The sequence below is a fragment of the Megalobrama amblycephala genome, linkage group LG21 (assembly GCF_018812025.1).
Source record: "Megalobrama amblycephala isolate DHTTF-2021 linkage group LG21, ASM1881202v1, whole genome shotgun sequence".
Taxonomy (NCBI): domain Eukaryota; kingdom Metazoa; phylum Chordata; class Actinopteri; order Cypriniformes; family Xenocyprididae; genus Megalobrama; species Megalobrama amblycephala.
Window position 1 is genome coordinate 14,816,280 of NC_063064.1, and position 17,797 is coordinate 14,834,076.

Consider the following 17,797-nt stretch of genomic DNA (forward strand, 5'->3'; position numbering starts at 1 on the left):
TGATTAATTTTTGACACTGGAATGACTCGTCACATTTTGCCTTCTAAAAAGTATACCTCATATATGAAGCATTTGCCTAGACTCAAATAGCTTTCTTTTAAATAAACCTATGAATTGCATCATTTTGTGGAGTCAGCTGAATAATGAATTTTGAATTACTAGCTGGTTAGCTGTGAACTTGAGAGTCTAAATCAGGGGTTTTCAATCAAACTGGGGCACAATGGAATGCTATGGGGAAAATTTGAGAAAAAAAAACTGTAAATATAAAAATAATTAAATACATTTGATTAAAAATAAATTGATTAAAATAAATAAATGATTAAAATAATATACATTTTATTTAAATAAAAAACAAACAAACAAATGAATACATGTAACAGTAGTAGGCTACTATAAATGTAAAGTTATAGAATCTATTTTTTTCCAAACATATTTTACACATATTTATGTTATAAGTTCTCACAGTATATGTTTGGTCTTTATAAATTAGAATATATAGCTGACTTTTAAATTTTAGAATGAGGGTCCCCCGCACGAGGATCAAGATATTTGGGGACCGACCGACCATGGCATCTAAATGACTGAAAACACCAATATTAGTAGATGCAATATAACATACAGCCAGACGGGGGCAGTGTTATTTTTTGTTACATTGTTTGACTCTGCGTGACTGTCTTTACTCTGCGTCGTTGTCGCAAGCAGCAGGAAGTGAATTTACACAATTTTTTTGTTTAGATTTCCCCCTAGTCATCGTTGCCACTGCTAGTTTATCGTTATCTCTCCCAGCCATTACATTTTCTCCCGTTCTTCTTTAGCTCTCTTTTAACTCTGCAAAAATGCCACTGGAAAACCTGGAGGAAGAGGGTTTACCTAAAAACCCCAATCTGAGAATAGCTCAGCTGAAGTTTTTATTGACTCACAGACAGGATGCTAAAGTGAAGAGCGAGCTGATGGACGCTATCAAACTCAACAGTGAGTTCATTCACTTACTCATGCTGCTCGTTTAGCAGATATATTACAGAGTTTCTGTATTACTGCAATATATGCACGAGCTTTATAGTTTTCCTGCCATTTGGGGTTTAGTAGCTTAACCAAGTAGCGCATTAGCTCATTAGCTGCTAATGTATTTGGTTGATCAAGTACACATTTCTTCTGACACTTTTGAATGTCGATTTTTAATTTTCTTAATTGCTAATTTGCTATATTATCATATAGGGTGATCCATGGGCCGATTGTCACTCTGTTTACACCTCTTTTTTTTAGATGAATTTATTAATAGTAACGTAATTTTATGTAGTAACATACCTGCCATGACTACAAAAAAAAAGCATATTGAGCTTTTTAATCGATATATTCTTGTATTTAACGCATGTTGACTTTTTGTAACAACAACAACCCAAAATAACAGGGTATAGTCACACTATATGGGGTAAGTTGTCACATTGGGAACCTGCTGTTAAATCATTATCATCATTATAAACTTTATAATTGTATACATTTATGTAGGTGTGATTAAAATGAAAAAAAGCTATCAATTTAATATAGTTCATTTTAATTTAATTTGAATATATTAGATTAAATAAATACAAATGATATTTAAATGAAATACATTTTACAGTACATTACTATAGTGAGTATAAATAATAAAGCTTATAGCTAATGTAACTACTAATTTTAGATTTATAATAATTTTTCAGTGTACAAATATGGAGTTTATAAAAGATGGATGTCTTTTGAATTTTTTGAAATGTATTTTTCTCTCACATCATCATCATCATCATCATCATATTTGGGAGTCTGTGACATCTAAAATATTGAAAAGCCCTTATCTGCTTTCTCTGCTGTTTCTGTTTGGATGTATTTCCTCTCATAATTATTTAGAATTGGGTATATTATGTAAGTGAAACTCCTAAAATGTGCATATGTTGATTATATGATGCTCTGTTTTGTAGATATGGCCCCATACTATGAAGCTCTGTGTAAAGAGCTGAAATGGCAGGCAGACACGGATCTGTTGAGTAAGATGAAGAAAGCAAATGAGGACGAACTGAAACGACTGGATGATGTTTTGGAAGATGCTGAGAAGAACCTCGGAGAGAGTGAGATCAGGGATGCCATGATGGCTAAAGCTGAGTATCTCATACGCATCGGTGACAAGGTAAGAACTCACTAGGGATGGGCATTTCAAGATAAAAAAATATTCGATGATTGCTGCGAATTAATTGATTATTTTTTTTGAAAATTGCACCTCTCTTCCACATGCACGCACGCATGTATAGGCTACTCACACATAAACAGAGAGAGACCATTAAATCTGTATGATAACAAACGGTGGGGTGGGTTCAGCTTCCATAGGAATTAACTGAAAACGCTCGCTCTGTGCCAGTGGACACGCTCCATTATGAATGTGCTTGTGGCTGGGCGCATTTTACTTTCACTTTCAAATTAGTGCCAATTCGGGAGCGGCGATTGCGTGAATGGTGGGTTCATTATTATTCTTAATGAAAAACACAACAACAAAACTCGCAAAAATGCGCGCTTTTACATTTCGCTTTGAAACCAAATCTTCCGCTGTCATCTTGTCAGTCAAGAGTGAGACAAAATGGACGAAGTGTGCAGTGTTGCCAGATTGGGTCGATGACTTCCAGTCCAAAAGCTCACCAAAACTCGCCCACTCCAACAATAAACACCCAAACTGTCAAAATAATGTTATAGAATTTTATTGCCATGTCAATCAAGGTTGATATGGACCATATTTAACTCATTAAAATAAATTAATAGAAAAATAGATACATGTCCAAGGAAAATGGATCAAATCAGTGCAAATAGGCTGCATTACAGAAAAATTACCAAATATGACTAAAATGTCCAGGTAGACTGTCAAAATGGCAATCAAGAAATTAACCAATACCCTCGGAAAAAAACATCCTTAAAACTCACATGCTCACACCAATTAATAAATGATGATGATGATGATGATTTGAACAATTCCTGAAAGAACTGTGGACTGCATTTTCTGTTAAAAAAAATAAATTTTTAGACCTGAACTAAATATACACTACATTTACAAGTGTGGGGTTGATAAGAATTTTTAAAGGATTAGTTCACTTCTGAATGAAAATTTCCTGATAATTTACTCACCCCCATGTCATCCAAGATGTTCATGTCTTTCTTTCTTCAGTCAAAAAGAAATTAAGGTTTTTGATGAAAACTAGGGCTGCACGATTAATCGTACGATTTGAAAAAACCCATTGAAATCGCGCTTAAACGATTTGTCTTAGTGCGATTATGAAATTGCAAAGCTGCAATTATTTTTTTATGCGTGGCTTGTCAATGAATTATGGCTCCAAATGCTAATCTATCTGAAAACATGTGAAAGTTTGAATCGCTTATAATGTGCATTTGAAAAAGCAATACACGTCAGACATCTTTCCGGACATGAGAAGCGTTTATTAACATCTTGTCCAACAAAAGAAAACATTTAATTATGTTTTACTCCAAACTCACTTCATAACGACAGTTGAGCATCCTTCTGTGAGATGATGTGGCTTCTTACACAGAATATGTGTTTATTAATCATGTTTTATCAATCAAAACGTTTCAATCTTCTGTTTATTCAGCTACAGCGATTGTATAGGATTTCCTGGAATGACGCGTGTTCTACTTCGGCAGCAAGGCATATTTGCAGTTTCTGCCCGAGAGCGCCCTCTGGCTTTGAGATGGAGAAGCATTTACTACTGATCACAGAGACGTACAGCTCTGACAAGCTACGCATTAAATAATCACAGCCTTTGCCAAATCGCGTGCGATAAATCGTGCAGCCCTAATGAAAACATTTTAGGATTATTCTCCTTATAATGGACTTCAGTGGCCTCCAAACGGTTCAGTGCAGCTTCAAAGGCTTTAAACGATACCAGACGAGGAATAAGGGTCTTATCTAGCAAAACGATCGGTCATTTTCTTAAAAAAAATAAAATACAACTGTATATGCTTTAGAAACACAAATGATCACTTTGCAAGTGCTTCCACCATTCCGTATTCTTCAAAAAGCTTACGCTGTATGTCCTACGCCTTCCCTATTCTACTTACAGAAAAAAACGGAACTGGCGCCACGTTCGTTCCCTAAGTTAAATAGACCCTTATTCCTCGTCTGGTATCGTTTAAAGCCTTTGAAGCTGCACTGAAACTGTAATTTTGACCTTCAACCATTTGGAGGCCATTGAAGTCCACTATATGGAGAATATTCCTGGAATGTTTTCATCAAAAACCTTCATTTCTTTTCGACTGAAGAAAGAAAGACATGAACATCTCGGATGACATGGGGGTGAGTAAATTATCAGGAAAATTTTATTTGAAAGTGAACTAATCCTTTAAATGTTTTTGACTGAAGTCTTTCATGCTCACCAAGGCTGCATTTATTTGATCAAAAATACAGTAAAAATGGTAATATTGTGAAATATTATTACAATTTCTATTTTGATACATTTTAAAATGTAATTTATTCCTGTGATGGTAAAGCTGAATTCTCAGCATCATTACGCCATACTTCAGTGTCACGTGATCCTTCAGAAATCATTGTAATATGTTGATTTCTTGCTGTAGGGGAAAGTGGGGCGAGTTGTGCCAGTTTTTACTCAAAGTGACTTTAAAACGAGGCCATGGCAGTAATGCCTTCAACTTAAGAAAGTACATATATTTCAGGATGTGGTGCATCCCTGAGAACAATAACTTTGGATCTGAAATAAATTGTTTCAGAAATATAGCTTTTGGGGGAAAAAGTGGTCTTGTGGCACTTACATTTTAGTTAAACTGCTAAAATGTAAGAGTACAATGTACAATTAAAATTAATATGTTGAAAATGATCATAAGTGGGGGTCACTGGCACAACTTAACCCAGGCCCTTTGGCGCAAATCACCCCAGAACCACAAGTTTGAAAAACTAGCACAATCCAGCAGTTAAGAGCCAACATCATGCTAACTGTAAAGACTCATTGTGTAGCTTGCTAAAGCACTAAAACATGTGTGAAATGTTTTCAAACTTGTCTATAATTGTTCAGACACTACAATCAAAAAACCTTGATCATAGAAATTTTACTTTGAAGGGAAATAAACAGTTTTTTGAGCTAAAATGTGCTTTCCTCTCATGCCATGTGTCTCTCTTCTTTGGAGGAGTAGAACTTCTAGAACTATTAGAACTTCTTCTATGGTTTTCCAGAAACAATGGGTGGAACTACTTCCCCCCTGGCACAAATCACCCCGCTCTCCCCTAGAAACATTTATCATCAATGTTGAAAACCGTTGTGCTGCTTAATATCGTAATATTTATTTGAAATAGAAAACTTTTGTAACGTTATAAATGTCTTTACTGCATTTTTGATCAATTTAGTGCATCCTTGTTGAATAAAAGTAACAATTTCTTTTAAAAAAATCTTACTGACAATAAACTGAACATTGATTTTGTTTACATCTGTTGATCTGCATGTTGCATCTCATTTTCTTCTTTCTATCCGTTCAGCTAAATCTTGCACTTTTATTTTATCCTCATCTTCAAATCAACTAATAATATTTTTCTGCCTTTCCTTTAGGAAGGGGCCCTGACTGCCTTCAGGAAGACCTATGACAAGACTGTCGCGCTTGGTCATCGCTTAGACATCGTTTTTTACCTGCTGAGGATCGGCCTGTTTTATATGGACAACGACCTCATCACCCGCAACACTGAGAAAGCCAAAAGGTATGCTATAGGGTGCACACTTCTTTTTAATGAACAAATGCATCTCAAGCTCAAATGTTGGCCTGACGCTTTGCATGTATGAACAGTTTGATTGAAGAAGGTGGTGACTGGGACCGGAGGAACCGTCTGAAGGTGTATCAGGGACTCTACTGTGTGGCCATTCGGGATTTCAAGCAGGCAGCAGAGCTCTTTCTGGACACCGTCTCCACATTTACCTCGTATGAGCTTATGGACTACAAGACGTTTGTCACATACACCGTGTATGTGTGTATGATCGCACTGAAGAGGCCCGACCTGAGAGAGAAGGTAAGATTTGGTCTAAATGGTGTGCTGATGGTTTTTTACAAATGAACAAATGTGATTAAGACTAGTCTTTAGATAGCAGAAATATGTAGATGTAAATACAGTAATATTAAATTATCTAAATGTTTTAAAATCAACATCTTGAGTTAAGATTGTAACTTTGACAGCCCTAAAAAATTCCCTCAAATTTACTATTGACCTCCTAGTACCCCTTTAAGGCTCCCTGGACACCAGTTTGAAAGCCCCAGCTTTATTGAATCACATCTATAAATTTTGATTTAATGCATTTAAAAAACACTTAACCAGAGCAACACAAAGTGCTTTAGCTCCACATAAGAGATGATCCAGTTTGTTGTAATAAAAAAAAGCAATTCAGTGCAATTCAGAAAGTAGTCTGCCAACAAAGGACCTCCTGTGTGTTAACATGGCTAAAACCTAATACAGATATAATTAAATCTAATAAAAATAAGCCAACACAAGACTTGAAATATCTCTCTCTTTTAGGTGATTAAAGGTGCTGAGATCTTGGAGGTGTTGCACAGTTTACCGGCCGTCCGTCAGTACCTCTTCTCTCTCTACGAGTGCCGTTATTCTGTGTTCTTCCAATCACTGGGTAAGTAAAGTAATAGTGGAGCAGTCCAGTAGCTCATGTTAGAAACTTTTAAAGAACAATTGAAAAGAATGTTATTGCTTAACTCTCCACGCTCCACTTTAAGATGCTGTAAGATATATTATTTATTTGCAGTGTTTATTGAAAGTGCTTCTCCAAGCCTTCTGTCATTGTTTAAAAATGTGTTTGTTAGATGTTCCATCTGTTTCTCTTCTGTAGCTCGAGTGGAACAGGAGATGAAGCAAGACTGGTTGTTTGCTCCTCATTACCGTTACTATGTTCGAGAGATGCGCATCCTGGCCTACAGCCAGTTGCTGGAATCCTACCGCTCCCTCACGCTGGGATACATGGCTGAAGCGTTTGGAGTCAGCACAGAGTTCATCGACCAGTACGCTCCCACGTTCATATAAACTTCTAGAATAAAACTTACATAAACATATATTTTCTTCACTCACTTTGGTCTTTTTCTTTCCCAAGGGAGCTGTCACGATTTATCGCTGCTGGACGCTTGCATTGCAAGATCGACAAAGTCAATGAGATTGTGGAAACCAATAGGTGAGCAACATGACTTAAATGTTATGTGTCTATTAGTCATTTTAATCTCTGTTGGATTTATGGTTAACTCATACCCGGTACACATTGTACGATTTTGGGCTATCGCAGATGAAAGATTACCAATTGTGGCGATTTCTGTGGTCGTGGCTCAGTTCAAAGACAGCGTTGTCACGATCTTGCGACCAAAGATGGTCTGCGATCATTTTCTGAGTGTCAGAAATTTAACATGATCATCTCACAGTGTGTTTGCTGCAATGACCAACGTCTACTGACTAGCCAATAAAAATGTAACATAAAATGCCGTATTGGTCTATGCGAACTTGTGCTAAAACTACGTACCTCAAGCTCTATTTACAAAATTGCCTTTTCCCTACCTACCCATGACCTCATCCATATTCTCCTTTCGTGTCGTCCTCTTTTTTCAGCGCACATAACCACAATTGCGATTCATCTTGCTCTATTTGTTTACCACTAGCGTATACTGATGACTTTTTATTCTTCTATACCATCTTGTCTCGTAGCCTACGATTCAATAGGTGTCATCATCGTACAGTCTATATACATGTCGTACAGTGTGATTAAAATTTGAATTAAAATTTGTCATTAATTACTCAACCTCATGTCGTTCCAAACCCGTAAGACCCGTAAGATATTTTCGATGAAATCTGAGGTTTTTATTTTTTATGTCCCATAGAAAACAATAAAATTACCATATTCAAGGTCTAGAAAAGTAGTAAAGACATTGATAATATAGTCAACGTGACTACAGTGGTTTAACCTTAAAGGTCCCGTTCTTTGTGATCCCATGTTTCAAACTTTAGTTAGTGTGTAATGTTGTTGTTAGAGTATAAATAAAGTCTGTAAAATTTTAAAGCTCAAAGTTCAATGCCAAGCGAGATATTTTATTTAACAGAAGTCGCCTACATCGAACGGCCAGTTTGGACTACATCCCTCTACTTTCTTCTTTAATGACGTCACTAAAACAGTTTTTTGACTAACCTCCGCCCACAGGAATACACAAGAGTTGCGTTTGTCGCCATGTCGTCGAAACGCTGTTATTTTCATCCCGCAGTCCAATCACCGGGTCTGATTCCGGCTCAAATTGATAGGGTAAAATTAAAGACATGTTTACAATAACACTGAGCGCGTGCATCTCCACGTTATGGTAAGAGGTGTGATCTTTCTGGGCACGGTGCACTCAGAGCTGTCGAATCACAACACAGGAACCGCTGCCACAATCAGAACTTGTTACGTATTTCTGAAGGAGGGACTTCATAGAACAAGGAAGTCATCAGCCCGTTTTTATGACAGTGGAAACAGCGGTATACAGATAAGTAAATTATGTGAAAAATACTGTGTTTTTTTACACGTGAAACATGAACACATGTTATATTGCACACTATAAACACAATCAAAGCTTCAAAAAAACACGAAAAACGGACCTTTAATGTTATGAAGTGACAAGAATACTTTTTGTGTGCAAAAACAACTTTATTCAACAATTTCCTCTCCTACGCAGTTTACATTAAAGACGCATTGCACAGCTTCCGTGATCTACGTCAGAATGCCGTCTCAGTATTGGCCGGCTCCTGCGTCAGCAATCGCACGTTGTGGTGCTCACATGAACGGCGTCGGCCAATACTAAACCGGTGTTTGTGTGCAAAAATAACAACTTTATTAAATCATTTCTTCTCTACCCTGTCATTCTCCTATGCATTTGAAGCAGTGCAGAGCTTCCGTGTTCTACTTCCAAAGTATTCTCGTCGCTTCATAACATTAAGGTTGAACCACTTTAGTCACGTTGTCTATTTTAACGTTTTCTGTACTACTTTGGACCTTGAATGTGGTAATTTCATTGCTTTCCATGGGAGATAATTTGTGTTCAGAAGATGAACCAAGGTCTTGTTGGTTTGGAACGACATGAGGCTGAGTAATTACAGAATTTTCATTTTTGGGTGAACTAACCCTTTGACTTTGCATTTGTCTCCCCCCCCCCAACTCCAACCAGACCTGATAGTAAGAACTGGCAGTACCAGGAAACCATAAAGAAAGGTGATCTCCTGCTTAACAGAGTGCAGAAGCTGTCCAGAGTGATCAACATGTAGTCCAGCATGTGGCAGTTGAACGATACCTGTCTTTTCTTGTGAGCAACCTGACTTTTGTTTTATGTACAGTATATAATAAAACTGAATTGGAGGAAACCATTGAATTTGTCTGTTGTGTGAGCGAATTGGAAAGGATGAGTCTGACACATTTTTCTTATAAATAACTGTATAAATTATTTTTTTTATATTTACAGAAACTTGTTACAAAACAAATATACTATACAATCTTTTCTTTAAATATTAAGTAAATCTACCCTACTGTGTTTGTTCATGAATTACATAGCAGCCAACACACAAAAGTCCAGCTGATCAAATGATTTGAATATGTATACAAAAAAAAAAAAAAAAAATCAAAATATACACACTTGTACATAGGTTTATATGTAGAGGCTTCTTCCCCAAAAAGCAAACTGTTTTTATCTTCGATTCACATTCCAAACCTGTGGTGTTTAGTCAAACATCTTCACAAAGCTTTCATTTTCTGAAAACAGTGGAGTTACAATTTCAAGGTAAACAGTACATTTATCTGCCTAAAACATTGGTTGAAATCACCGACTTAGCCACAAAAATATCTATCCCTCTCACTTTGAAAATTTCTAATATCAAAAGTAGTCATAAAAGAATACAAAGGACAGACGGGAAGCTTTTCTCATGTCAGTGTCAAGTGTTTCTCCTCTGCCATGCATTTCAATCAATCAGTTACCGCTCTACTTGAAGGGGAAAAGGGCGATGTATGAGATTCCTAGGCAGGTTTAAAAAGTTTCTAAACCTTTATATAACATTCAAGTACTGTGGAAAAATGAATACATGAAATAAAAAGCTCTGCCTAAACAACAGTCGATGAGAAACTAATTCAGGCACTTTCTCTTTTTGTCAGCGTTAAATAAAAGCAAATGAATAATTAAAAAGCAGTGTATCCAATTACAACATTTGGCAACAGTGGTGCACCTTTTGCACTGTACAACTGTTTTGTTCCCTCTCCCGGTTAGAAAAGTCCTACAAAATACATCAGCCAGCCAGAAATCTTTTGCACAGTTGAACGGGCTATTTTGATCACATTCTCTGACCTCTTGGATTGAGATGAGGGGGGGAAAAAAGCACTATTAACACCTAAAAAAATAATATATACGGTGGATGATTTCCCACTACTGTGGCAACAATCTGTCTGGGGGAACTCGGCATGTGACTTACAAGAAGCTGTTTGGATAGAGTGGCGTATTGCATTATCGGCTTGGCAGTGAACCACTTCTAATAATCTTAGAATGTTTCCATTTACTAAATAAATAATGATCTCAATTGTACCAAAATTTTTTACGAAAATGCCTGTGCAAAAATACATCTCCATATGTACAATTCTTTAACAAAATATGTATTCTGAAATAGGGATACTTCAATATTTGTATTCGGTTTCGTGTACGAAAAAGCCGAAGGAAAAAATACACACACACAAGAAGAAAAAAAAACCCGGAAAAAAAAAAAATCATGCTCTACTTCTCAGCAACGATTGCTGACTGACATCAGTGGAGTTCAGGAATTTACAGGAGTTTTAAAGAGAAGCCCCAACTTACACAACAAAATCCAGCTCAACATCTCTTCTGAAGTTCAACGAGTCAAAAAAAGGATCTATTGCCTTTTTAAGTTGACAGACCCACAATGAAAATGAGATTTAAATCAGAATGTCCAGCTACTAACCTCTTTAGGTTTGTGTCGTATCAATGCAGGAACGTTCGGTCGCAGTATAAGTTAGTGGTTATTTCATGAGATGGTGATGGCCAGACTACTATGTGTCACAGTTTTGAGAGTCATGAAGATGTCTACTCCATTGCTGAGATGATAGTGTGTCTGTAATGTTGGTCTATGGCTCAACGTCAGCTAGCCATAAGCCCCTTTCTGAGATTGAAACGGCAAAAAACAATACCATGCCTAAGGCATTGACAACAGGAAATGGCTCTCATACAATCATTTTCAAGCAAGACTGCAGATTTTAGTACATTAAGATTTCAGCACATGCTTCTTTAGTGCTACAATGGGAATCGGAGGAGGAGAAACATCATCTGTCGTCTCTCATTTGTTCCTGCAGTTGTTTTTGCATGTGCTAAAAGCTTTACTGAATCAAGCCCTTAATGTACCTAAAACTGAATATTTGTGGTGTTTGAGTTTTTTTTTTTTTTTGGGAGCTTCAAGAGACAACTGTTGCTCAGAGATTCAGTAAAGACATGCTAGGCTACTAACAATCCTGAAATTATTAAAATGAATGTGGTGGGGAAAAAAAAAAAAATCAAGTGCTTTAGCTAATGCAGGATGTTAAGAGTTCAAGTCAGGGTTGGATTTTTCAGTAAAAAAATAACCAAAATAACTCCTTCAGCTGAAGTTCATAAAAAAATTCCCTTGAAATAAAACAAAAATCTAAATCTAAGCATGATTAGTTTTTTCTTTCTTTCCAAAAACAATGGAAAAATGGGTATGATAAATGGTATTTTGTTCTCTTCGCTATACATTTGCTAGCCTGTAAACGAAATATGGTTTAGGAAAAATGTTTAGTTTGCATAATCTTTAAGTTTAGGTTGCTCATGTTGAAACTCCACTCCTGTCATGTCTATCTGCAGTGAGCGCAGCTCGATCTTATTCAGCCTTCCAGTGAGAGATCATGTGTTATGATTAACTTAAGTTGATTGTGTGTCTACTGTAGGGATGTTCCTCTCCTGTACACTTCCTCCAAGGCTGAGTAGGATTTCAGTTTCCAGTATTCTCATATGTCCACACATACCGAAAAACATCGGTAAAGGAACTCATCTTGTTCGCGTTGCCCATCCCTCCTATGCTTGGTAGTGTTGGTGAGGCTACGTACCAGCCCAAATCTGTACCTTCAGACCCCAGCGCAAGTGCTCAGGCTGGGTAGCTCTACGCAGCAGGCGTTGTACCCAATGGTGCATTGTATAGATTCATTATAACCTCCGACAGGAGAACTATATCTCTCTGGCTTATTATCCTATCCCAGGAGAGTGCCCCTGCATGGCTTTGGGAGGAAATCCCCACGAAGGACATCAAATGGGCCACCCAGTGTGCATTCCACCCTGAGGATTGTGGGAAGAGTAAGAGAAAAAGAAGGCCTCGTGCAGAGTGGCATGAGGGGGCTGAGGGAGCTCTGGGTCCAGCCTACTGCTCAGCACGCTCAGAGCCTCCACACCGGTGTCAGGGACGAGCCTTTGGCTGCGGGAAACACACAAGTGCAGAAATGTAATGTGTAGGAGGACAAGAGACGATATTACAAAACTGAAGTAACCGGATGATGCAAACAAACTAACCTGATGTATGAGTGAATTGTTAGGGAGCCCTGGTGGTCCAGGTATAGAGCGAGCGTGCTTGCTGTGGATGTTGTTGATTGATGGAGACTTGGCCATTTTGGGCCTGCCAGGACCTTGTCCTCCTCCCCCTCCTGCTCCAGATGCTGTCAAAGTCATTACAAAATTTGAATAAGAGATGCCACTTTGGAATCAAGCAAACAGTCTACAAATGAGTTTTGGTTTATAGTGTTTCAAGGACTTGATGAAGATCTCAATCCAGAAAAGTCTGCCTGACAGTTCAGTATGAGGTAAATTTCGAAGAGCGGTGATTCAAATGCATTAAAGCTCACGTGAAATGCAACAAAAACTTACAAATAAACTGAAATGAAACAAAACCCAATTTAAATGTAACCTGAAATTGAAAAGCAACCAGGGTAGCGTTTCCCAAAAGCATCGTAAGCATCGTGGAGCTACGATCAACTTAAGCTTACGATGCTTTTGGGAAACTCTGCCCTGATCAAAATTCATCCAGAAACTGGATTAATACAAAAATTACATCAGAGTCAAGATGAAACTAAACTGAAATGAACCTGAAACTGCATCAAAGATACCTCATATGAAACTGAAACTGGATTAAACATACTAAAGTGAAACAGATATGCATCAAAACTAAACTAAGACAAAACAGGATTTGATACTAATGTAAAATGGCACGAACACTGAAAAAATAAGATGAAATGAAATAGAATAAAAATAGAAACTGGACTAATACGAAAATTACATTAGAGTCTGGATTAAAGTTAAACTGAAATAAAAAACTATTGAAACCAATATGAGATGAAACTGGCATGAAACAGGAACCCAAATTAAATCCAAAGTAAAATAGAAATTGGATTAACACTAAAATTACATTAGAGTCTGGATTAAAACTAAACGAAATGAAACAAATTAAAAAAAAAAAAAAACATTTGAATCTGAAACTGTATTAATACTAAAATCAAGCAAAATAGTAACTGGATCAAAACTAAATTCGGATTAAACTAAACTGCAATGAAAGAGAAACCAAAAAGAAATGAAATGGAATCTGGATTAAAAATGAAATGAAAACCCAAATCTAAAAACTAAATAAATCAAACAAAACCTGGATTGATACTAAAATTACATTAGACAGAGTCTGATTTGGACTGAAACCAAATTGAGATGAAACAGAAACCAGATTAAAACTAAACTGAAATGCAACCGGAAACAAATCAAGTAAAACTTAAATGAAACTATATCAAAAATAACTCAAATGAAGCAGGAATATGGATTAAAATAAATGAATGAATAAATGAAACAGTGAATCTGCATTGATAAGGTGTATGGACCTGTGCTGTTGAGGCTACTTGAGCCAGGCGAACCCTTCCTCCTTTTGGCTTCTAGACGTGCATCTGTGTGATGATCGCTGCTCTGGTGAACAAATGGCCCGAGGGAGAGGGTGGAGTCGCTGCTGTTCATCACCACACTCATGCGTTTAATAGACTCGGCAGGGCTGCCAGAAGGAGGGCCGCGACCTGTCGACTCCTGCTTCAAGCTCAGAGAGTTGGCCCTGCCTGGGGTGCAGTTTACCCCCACACTGTACACCCCACTGTGGGATGATGACGATGCTGATGACGATGAAGACGAAGAGGGGGTGGAGGCGAGTGAGGAGTGGTAGGCACTGCCCAAACTGCCCGCGTTTACTGCACAGTTCTTCTTAAAGGATGAAGATGAGGAAGATTCAGAGGTGTAATTGCTATGGGATGTTAGCAAGGAACTGTTTTTCCGCTTCTTGCCCGAACTGAGGCTACCGCTCGCACTTCCGCTGACGCTAACGCTGCTATTATTACTACCTTTGACGATAGAGTTACTTAGGCTGGAGGATGGCTCCCGAGCCCTGAAGGACTTTGTACCAGATCGGGATTTAAGGGGTCGGTTGGAGCCCAACGAGGGTAGCGAGGACAAGTGGGCTGAAGGCATCTGGGGTGATGAGGCTGACACTTGTCTAGAAGCGCCACTGTAGGCGGGCTGCTCGGTTGCGGAGGCTTGCGGAGAAGAGCGGGCGTTCAGGGTGGTGCCGTACGACAGGACCGGCTTGCTATCATAAGGCGGCGGTGAAGACAGGCTGAGAAAGCCTGCGGATATGGAGGAGGATGAGGAAGAATGGGAATTTGTGCTTGTCCGGTGAGAGGCTGTTGGTGTTGTTGCAGAGTTCTCCAACGCCAGAGGGATTTTCCTACAAAGTAAACGGAAGAAATCACAATTAGGACTGTGTTCATCAGAAAAACAGCTGCTTGTAGGAAGGGTCTCAACACACTCACTTCCACATTTGTGAGTTGACATGCTTGTCCAGCATGGTGGTGAGAGCACACCGTACTTGATCCCAGCGCCGGTCAAATGCGTAACATCCTCTACCGTACAATCGACTTCCAAAAGTGCAGTACTGGTGAGAGACAGAATACGCATAGTACATTTATATAAAGTTATACCGAATGTTCTCTTCAGGCATTCAAATGAAGGCTGACTCAACTCACATTTGCCATAAAATTGGATTCAAATGAGGACCTGGATATTAATTTAAACTTTTTAAAATAGCTTAGTGATTCAAAAGCTGGAAATAAATGCAAGTGACTTTTTAAGCAGGCCCTTGAGTTGGAGAAATTCACCACTTCAAAAAAAAAAAAAAAGGTTTCTTGTACTTACAGCAGCTGGTCGTGGGTGGTAACCCGAATAATGGCAGTCCAGTTTCTCCGTGGCTTCCTCCCTCTCTTCATTCTCCCCCTCGTCACTGGAGAGGCGGTTGCTCTCAGTACCAACAGGGGCCGAGTGAGAGTGGTGGGCCTGGTCGTGGGCCATGGCTGGGTCTCCTCCACTGTGAGAGTTACTGTTGTTGAGTCTGAAGATAAAGAAGAGCACCTTAATATTTGTCCCAGATGGGGACAAAGGGATGTCCCAAACAAAAACAAGTGGAGATGACTGTAAACTGGCACAATTGGCTAATCAATCATACAGGAAGCTGATTTAGAGGAAATAGTGAAGCAGGATGAAGCAACTCACCGTGGAAGCCCAGAATTATGAGGTTTGGGTTTGCTGAGGGGCAAAGGCTTGGTGGCATCAGCAGTGCCATTGCCATGGGAGACCAGGTGAGGGTCTTGTGAGGGGCGGGAGGGGGGAGGGTGAGGGTCCCTGAGAGGGGGTGCTGGGTGTGAGGGGTCCAACCTGAACTGCAACTCCTTGTCGCGCGCTTTGCTCTTGTGCTCAGCGAGCAGCGTGTCAAAGCGTTGCCGCCGCCCAAGCACCGCCCTCCTCTGGCTTATGGAATGTGTCTGTGGAGACATAGGGTGATATTTAATGGTTCAGTCAAACAATTAACTGCAATATATTGGTGACCATAATGATATCGGCCAAGATAATTCTGATTAGGAAGATATTCAGGAATTCAGGTTTAAAGTATGATTTAAAAAGTCTGAATGTCTGACACATTTTTTATACTGATTATTGGCCATAACATAAAAATAAAAATTTCTATAGTGCATCCCTAATTTTAACTCAGAACATACTGCAAAGTGTAAGGTGGCGTACCTTGCATGTTAAGGATCTTGTGCATGGCTTATGTGCGGTCATATCCATAACCCCACAATGGATATCTGGATTAAACTCTCGCTCTAGAAGAAAAATATCATAACAGAACACAGAAGGTCAAGAAAAGGGTTGTATTTTTTCAATAGAATTTTTTGAGACAAATAACAAATATACAGCAGCAGCAGTGAGTATTAGCATTTACCTTGTCTCTTGTACACGTGTCTTCTGCTACTGGCACTGCTGCTGTCCGGTTTCTTGTCTTGAGACGAGAGGTGTCCCTTTCCATTGGGGATCTGACCAGGGGCCAGCTGTGGAGCCTTTGGTATGGAGGGGAAGTTAAGGCCTGACTTCAGGGGAGAGGTGCTCACAGTATTGGAGGACGAGGAGGAGGATGTGGAAGAAGAGGCGGGCACATGGGGGAGTTTGGCTGAAGATTCCACCTTCAGATGGACCTTCTCTACTTTGACAGCAGGACTTGGGCTGGGAGGCAGAGAAATAAAGACAGTCTTATATTGTACCAAAGGTGGGTGTGTTTCAGATTACATCTTTTGTGTTACATAAGAATGGGCTGATTATCTTAACGAATTTATCCATTAAATTCACTTACACTCCATCAAAACACACACATACACACCTCTCTTCTTGCAGCACCCTGTAGGGGAAGTGAGGCTTCCTGTGAGGCAGCTTCTCTTTGGTTGGTTTGTAGATTTTAGTGGGGATGCTGCTGTTTGTGCTGGAGGGGCGTGCCAGTGTGCTTCCACTGACGGCCCCACCCCCAACTCCGCCCCCAATGCTGCCCTTATTTCGAGAGATTGCGAATGCAGCAGAGGCGGCATAGCTGGATGGGGGCTTGCTGCTGGAGCTGTGTCTTCTCTCTGAGGGGAGAGACATTTGAAAGATTTTACCCTTCGAATGCTCAATGTTTAAAGGCAAAAAGTACATAAACACATGTACGATGTCTAGTAGGGTAATGGCAGTTTTTTTTCATTAGTTTTCACTATCATTTGTAGTTTTAATTTATTGTTTTTGTTTCAGTTGATTTACTTTTTTATTTGAAATTTAGTTCAATATTTTAGTGCTGCCAAAGTTAATAACTGGTAACATTTGTATATATAAAAAAAAAAAATTTAGTGGCATTTTCATGTTTAATGCAGGTGGGTTGTAAAGGGTTCAAGATTAATACTCAGACGCCATATAGACACTCTCCTCTTCTAAATAAACACCTTTGCTCTCTCTCAGTTGTAATTACAAGACACAAATGTGCAAGAGCATTTAGTCAAAGGAATGAACCGCTGTGCTGCAAACAAACGACTCTGTCTCCAGCCTGTCAAAAGCACACAGTCCTGCTGCTCCGGCCCAGTGTTTGTCACTAAGCCCTCCAGCAAACCAGGGGCAAACACACACACACTTTAGTCTGATGTCCCACCAGTGTTTATCTGTGCTGATAAATCTACAGCAAATAGTATAAATAAAATAAAAGAAAAACACCAGGAAGAAATCCTTGACTTATTTATTTCTCACTGAGGCTTGTGGCTTCTTGCCGGATTGTTGGCACTGCTCCGAGAAAGTGAGCCAACAGCAATTTGAGTAACCAAAGGCCCAATCGACA

At 38.9% G+C, this 17,797-nt stretch overlaps 2 protein-coding genes across 3 annotated transcripts in view; one reads left to right on the forward strand and one right to left on the reverse strand.

Annotated features, from left to right (window-relative positions):
* The first annotated feature begins 682 nt into the window (after positions 1-682).
* On the forward strand, positions 683-9,403 carry psmd6 (proteasome 26S subunit, non-ATPase 6). The gene is made up of 8 exons (XM_048171822.1): positions 683-972; positions 1,953-2,158; positions 5,586-5,731; positions 5,818-6,037; positions 6,539-6,647; positions 6,864-7,032; positions 7,122-7,199; positions 9,208-9,403. Exons 1-8 carry the CDS (start codon positions 837-839, stop codon positions 9,302-9,304), a joined length of 1,161 nt encoding a protein of 386 aa, XP_048027779.1. The 5' UTR covers positions 683-836; the 3' UTR covers positions 9,305-9,403.
* Positions 9,404-11,477: 2,074 nt separating this feature from the next.
* The window catches only part of LOC125256140 (ataxin-7), a 35,458-nt gene continuing 29,138 nt past the window's right edge, over positions 11,478-17,797 (reverse strand). For both annotated transcript variants that reach the window (XM_048171820.1, XM_048171821.1), the window contains 9 exons: positions 16,823-17,063; positions 16,391-16,668; positions 16,189-16,271; positions 15,664-15,932; positions 15,310-15,502; positions 14,928-15,049; positions 13,956-14,842; positions 12,610-12,752; positions 11,478-12,514 (listed from right to left, as the gene is read on the reverse strand). In XM_048171820.1, the coding sequence (XP_048027777.1) occupies positions 12,497-12,514; positions 12,610-12,752; positions 13,956-14,842; positions 14,928-15,049; positions 15,310-15,502; positions 15,664-15,932; positions 16,189-16,271; positions 16,391-16,668; positions 16,823-17,063 (2,234 nt within the window). In that variant the 3' untranslated portion in view covers positions 11,478-12,496. The remainder of the gene's footprint in view (positions 12,515-12,609; positions 12,753-13,955; positions 14,843-14,927; positions 15,050-15,309; positions 15,503-15,663; positions 15,933-16,188; positions 16,272-16,390; positions 16,669-16,822; positions 17,064-17,797) is intronic.

Bases quoted from the DNA above. Each gene is read 5' to 3' on its own strand.
- psmd6 (XM_048171822.1), top strand. From the start codon at position 837: ATGCCACTGGAAAACCTGGAGGAAGAGGGTTTACCTAAAAACCCCAAT. The intron at 5,732-5,817 runs GTATGCTATAGG...ATGTATGAACAG, and splicing joins AACACTGAGAAAGCCAAAAG to TTTGATTGAAGAAGGTGGTG. The intron at 7,033-7,121 runs GTACGCTCCCAC...TTCTTTCCCAAG, and splicing joins AGCACAGAGTTCATCGACCA to GGAGCTGTCACGATTTATCG.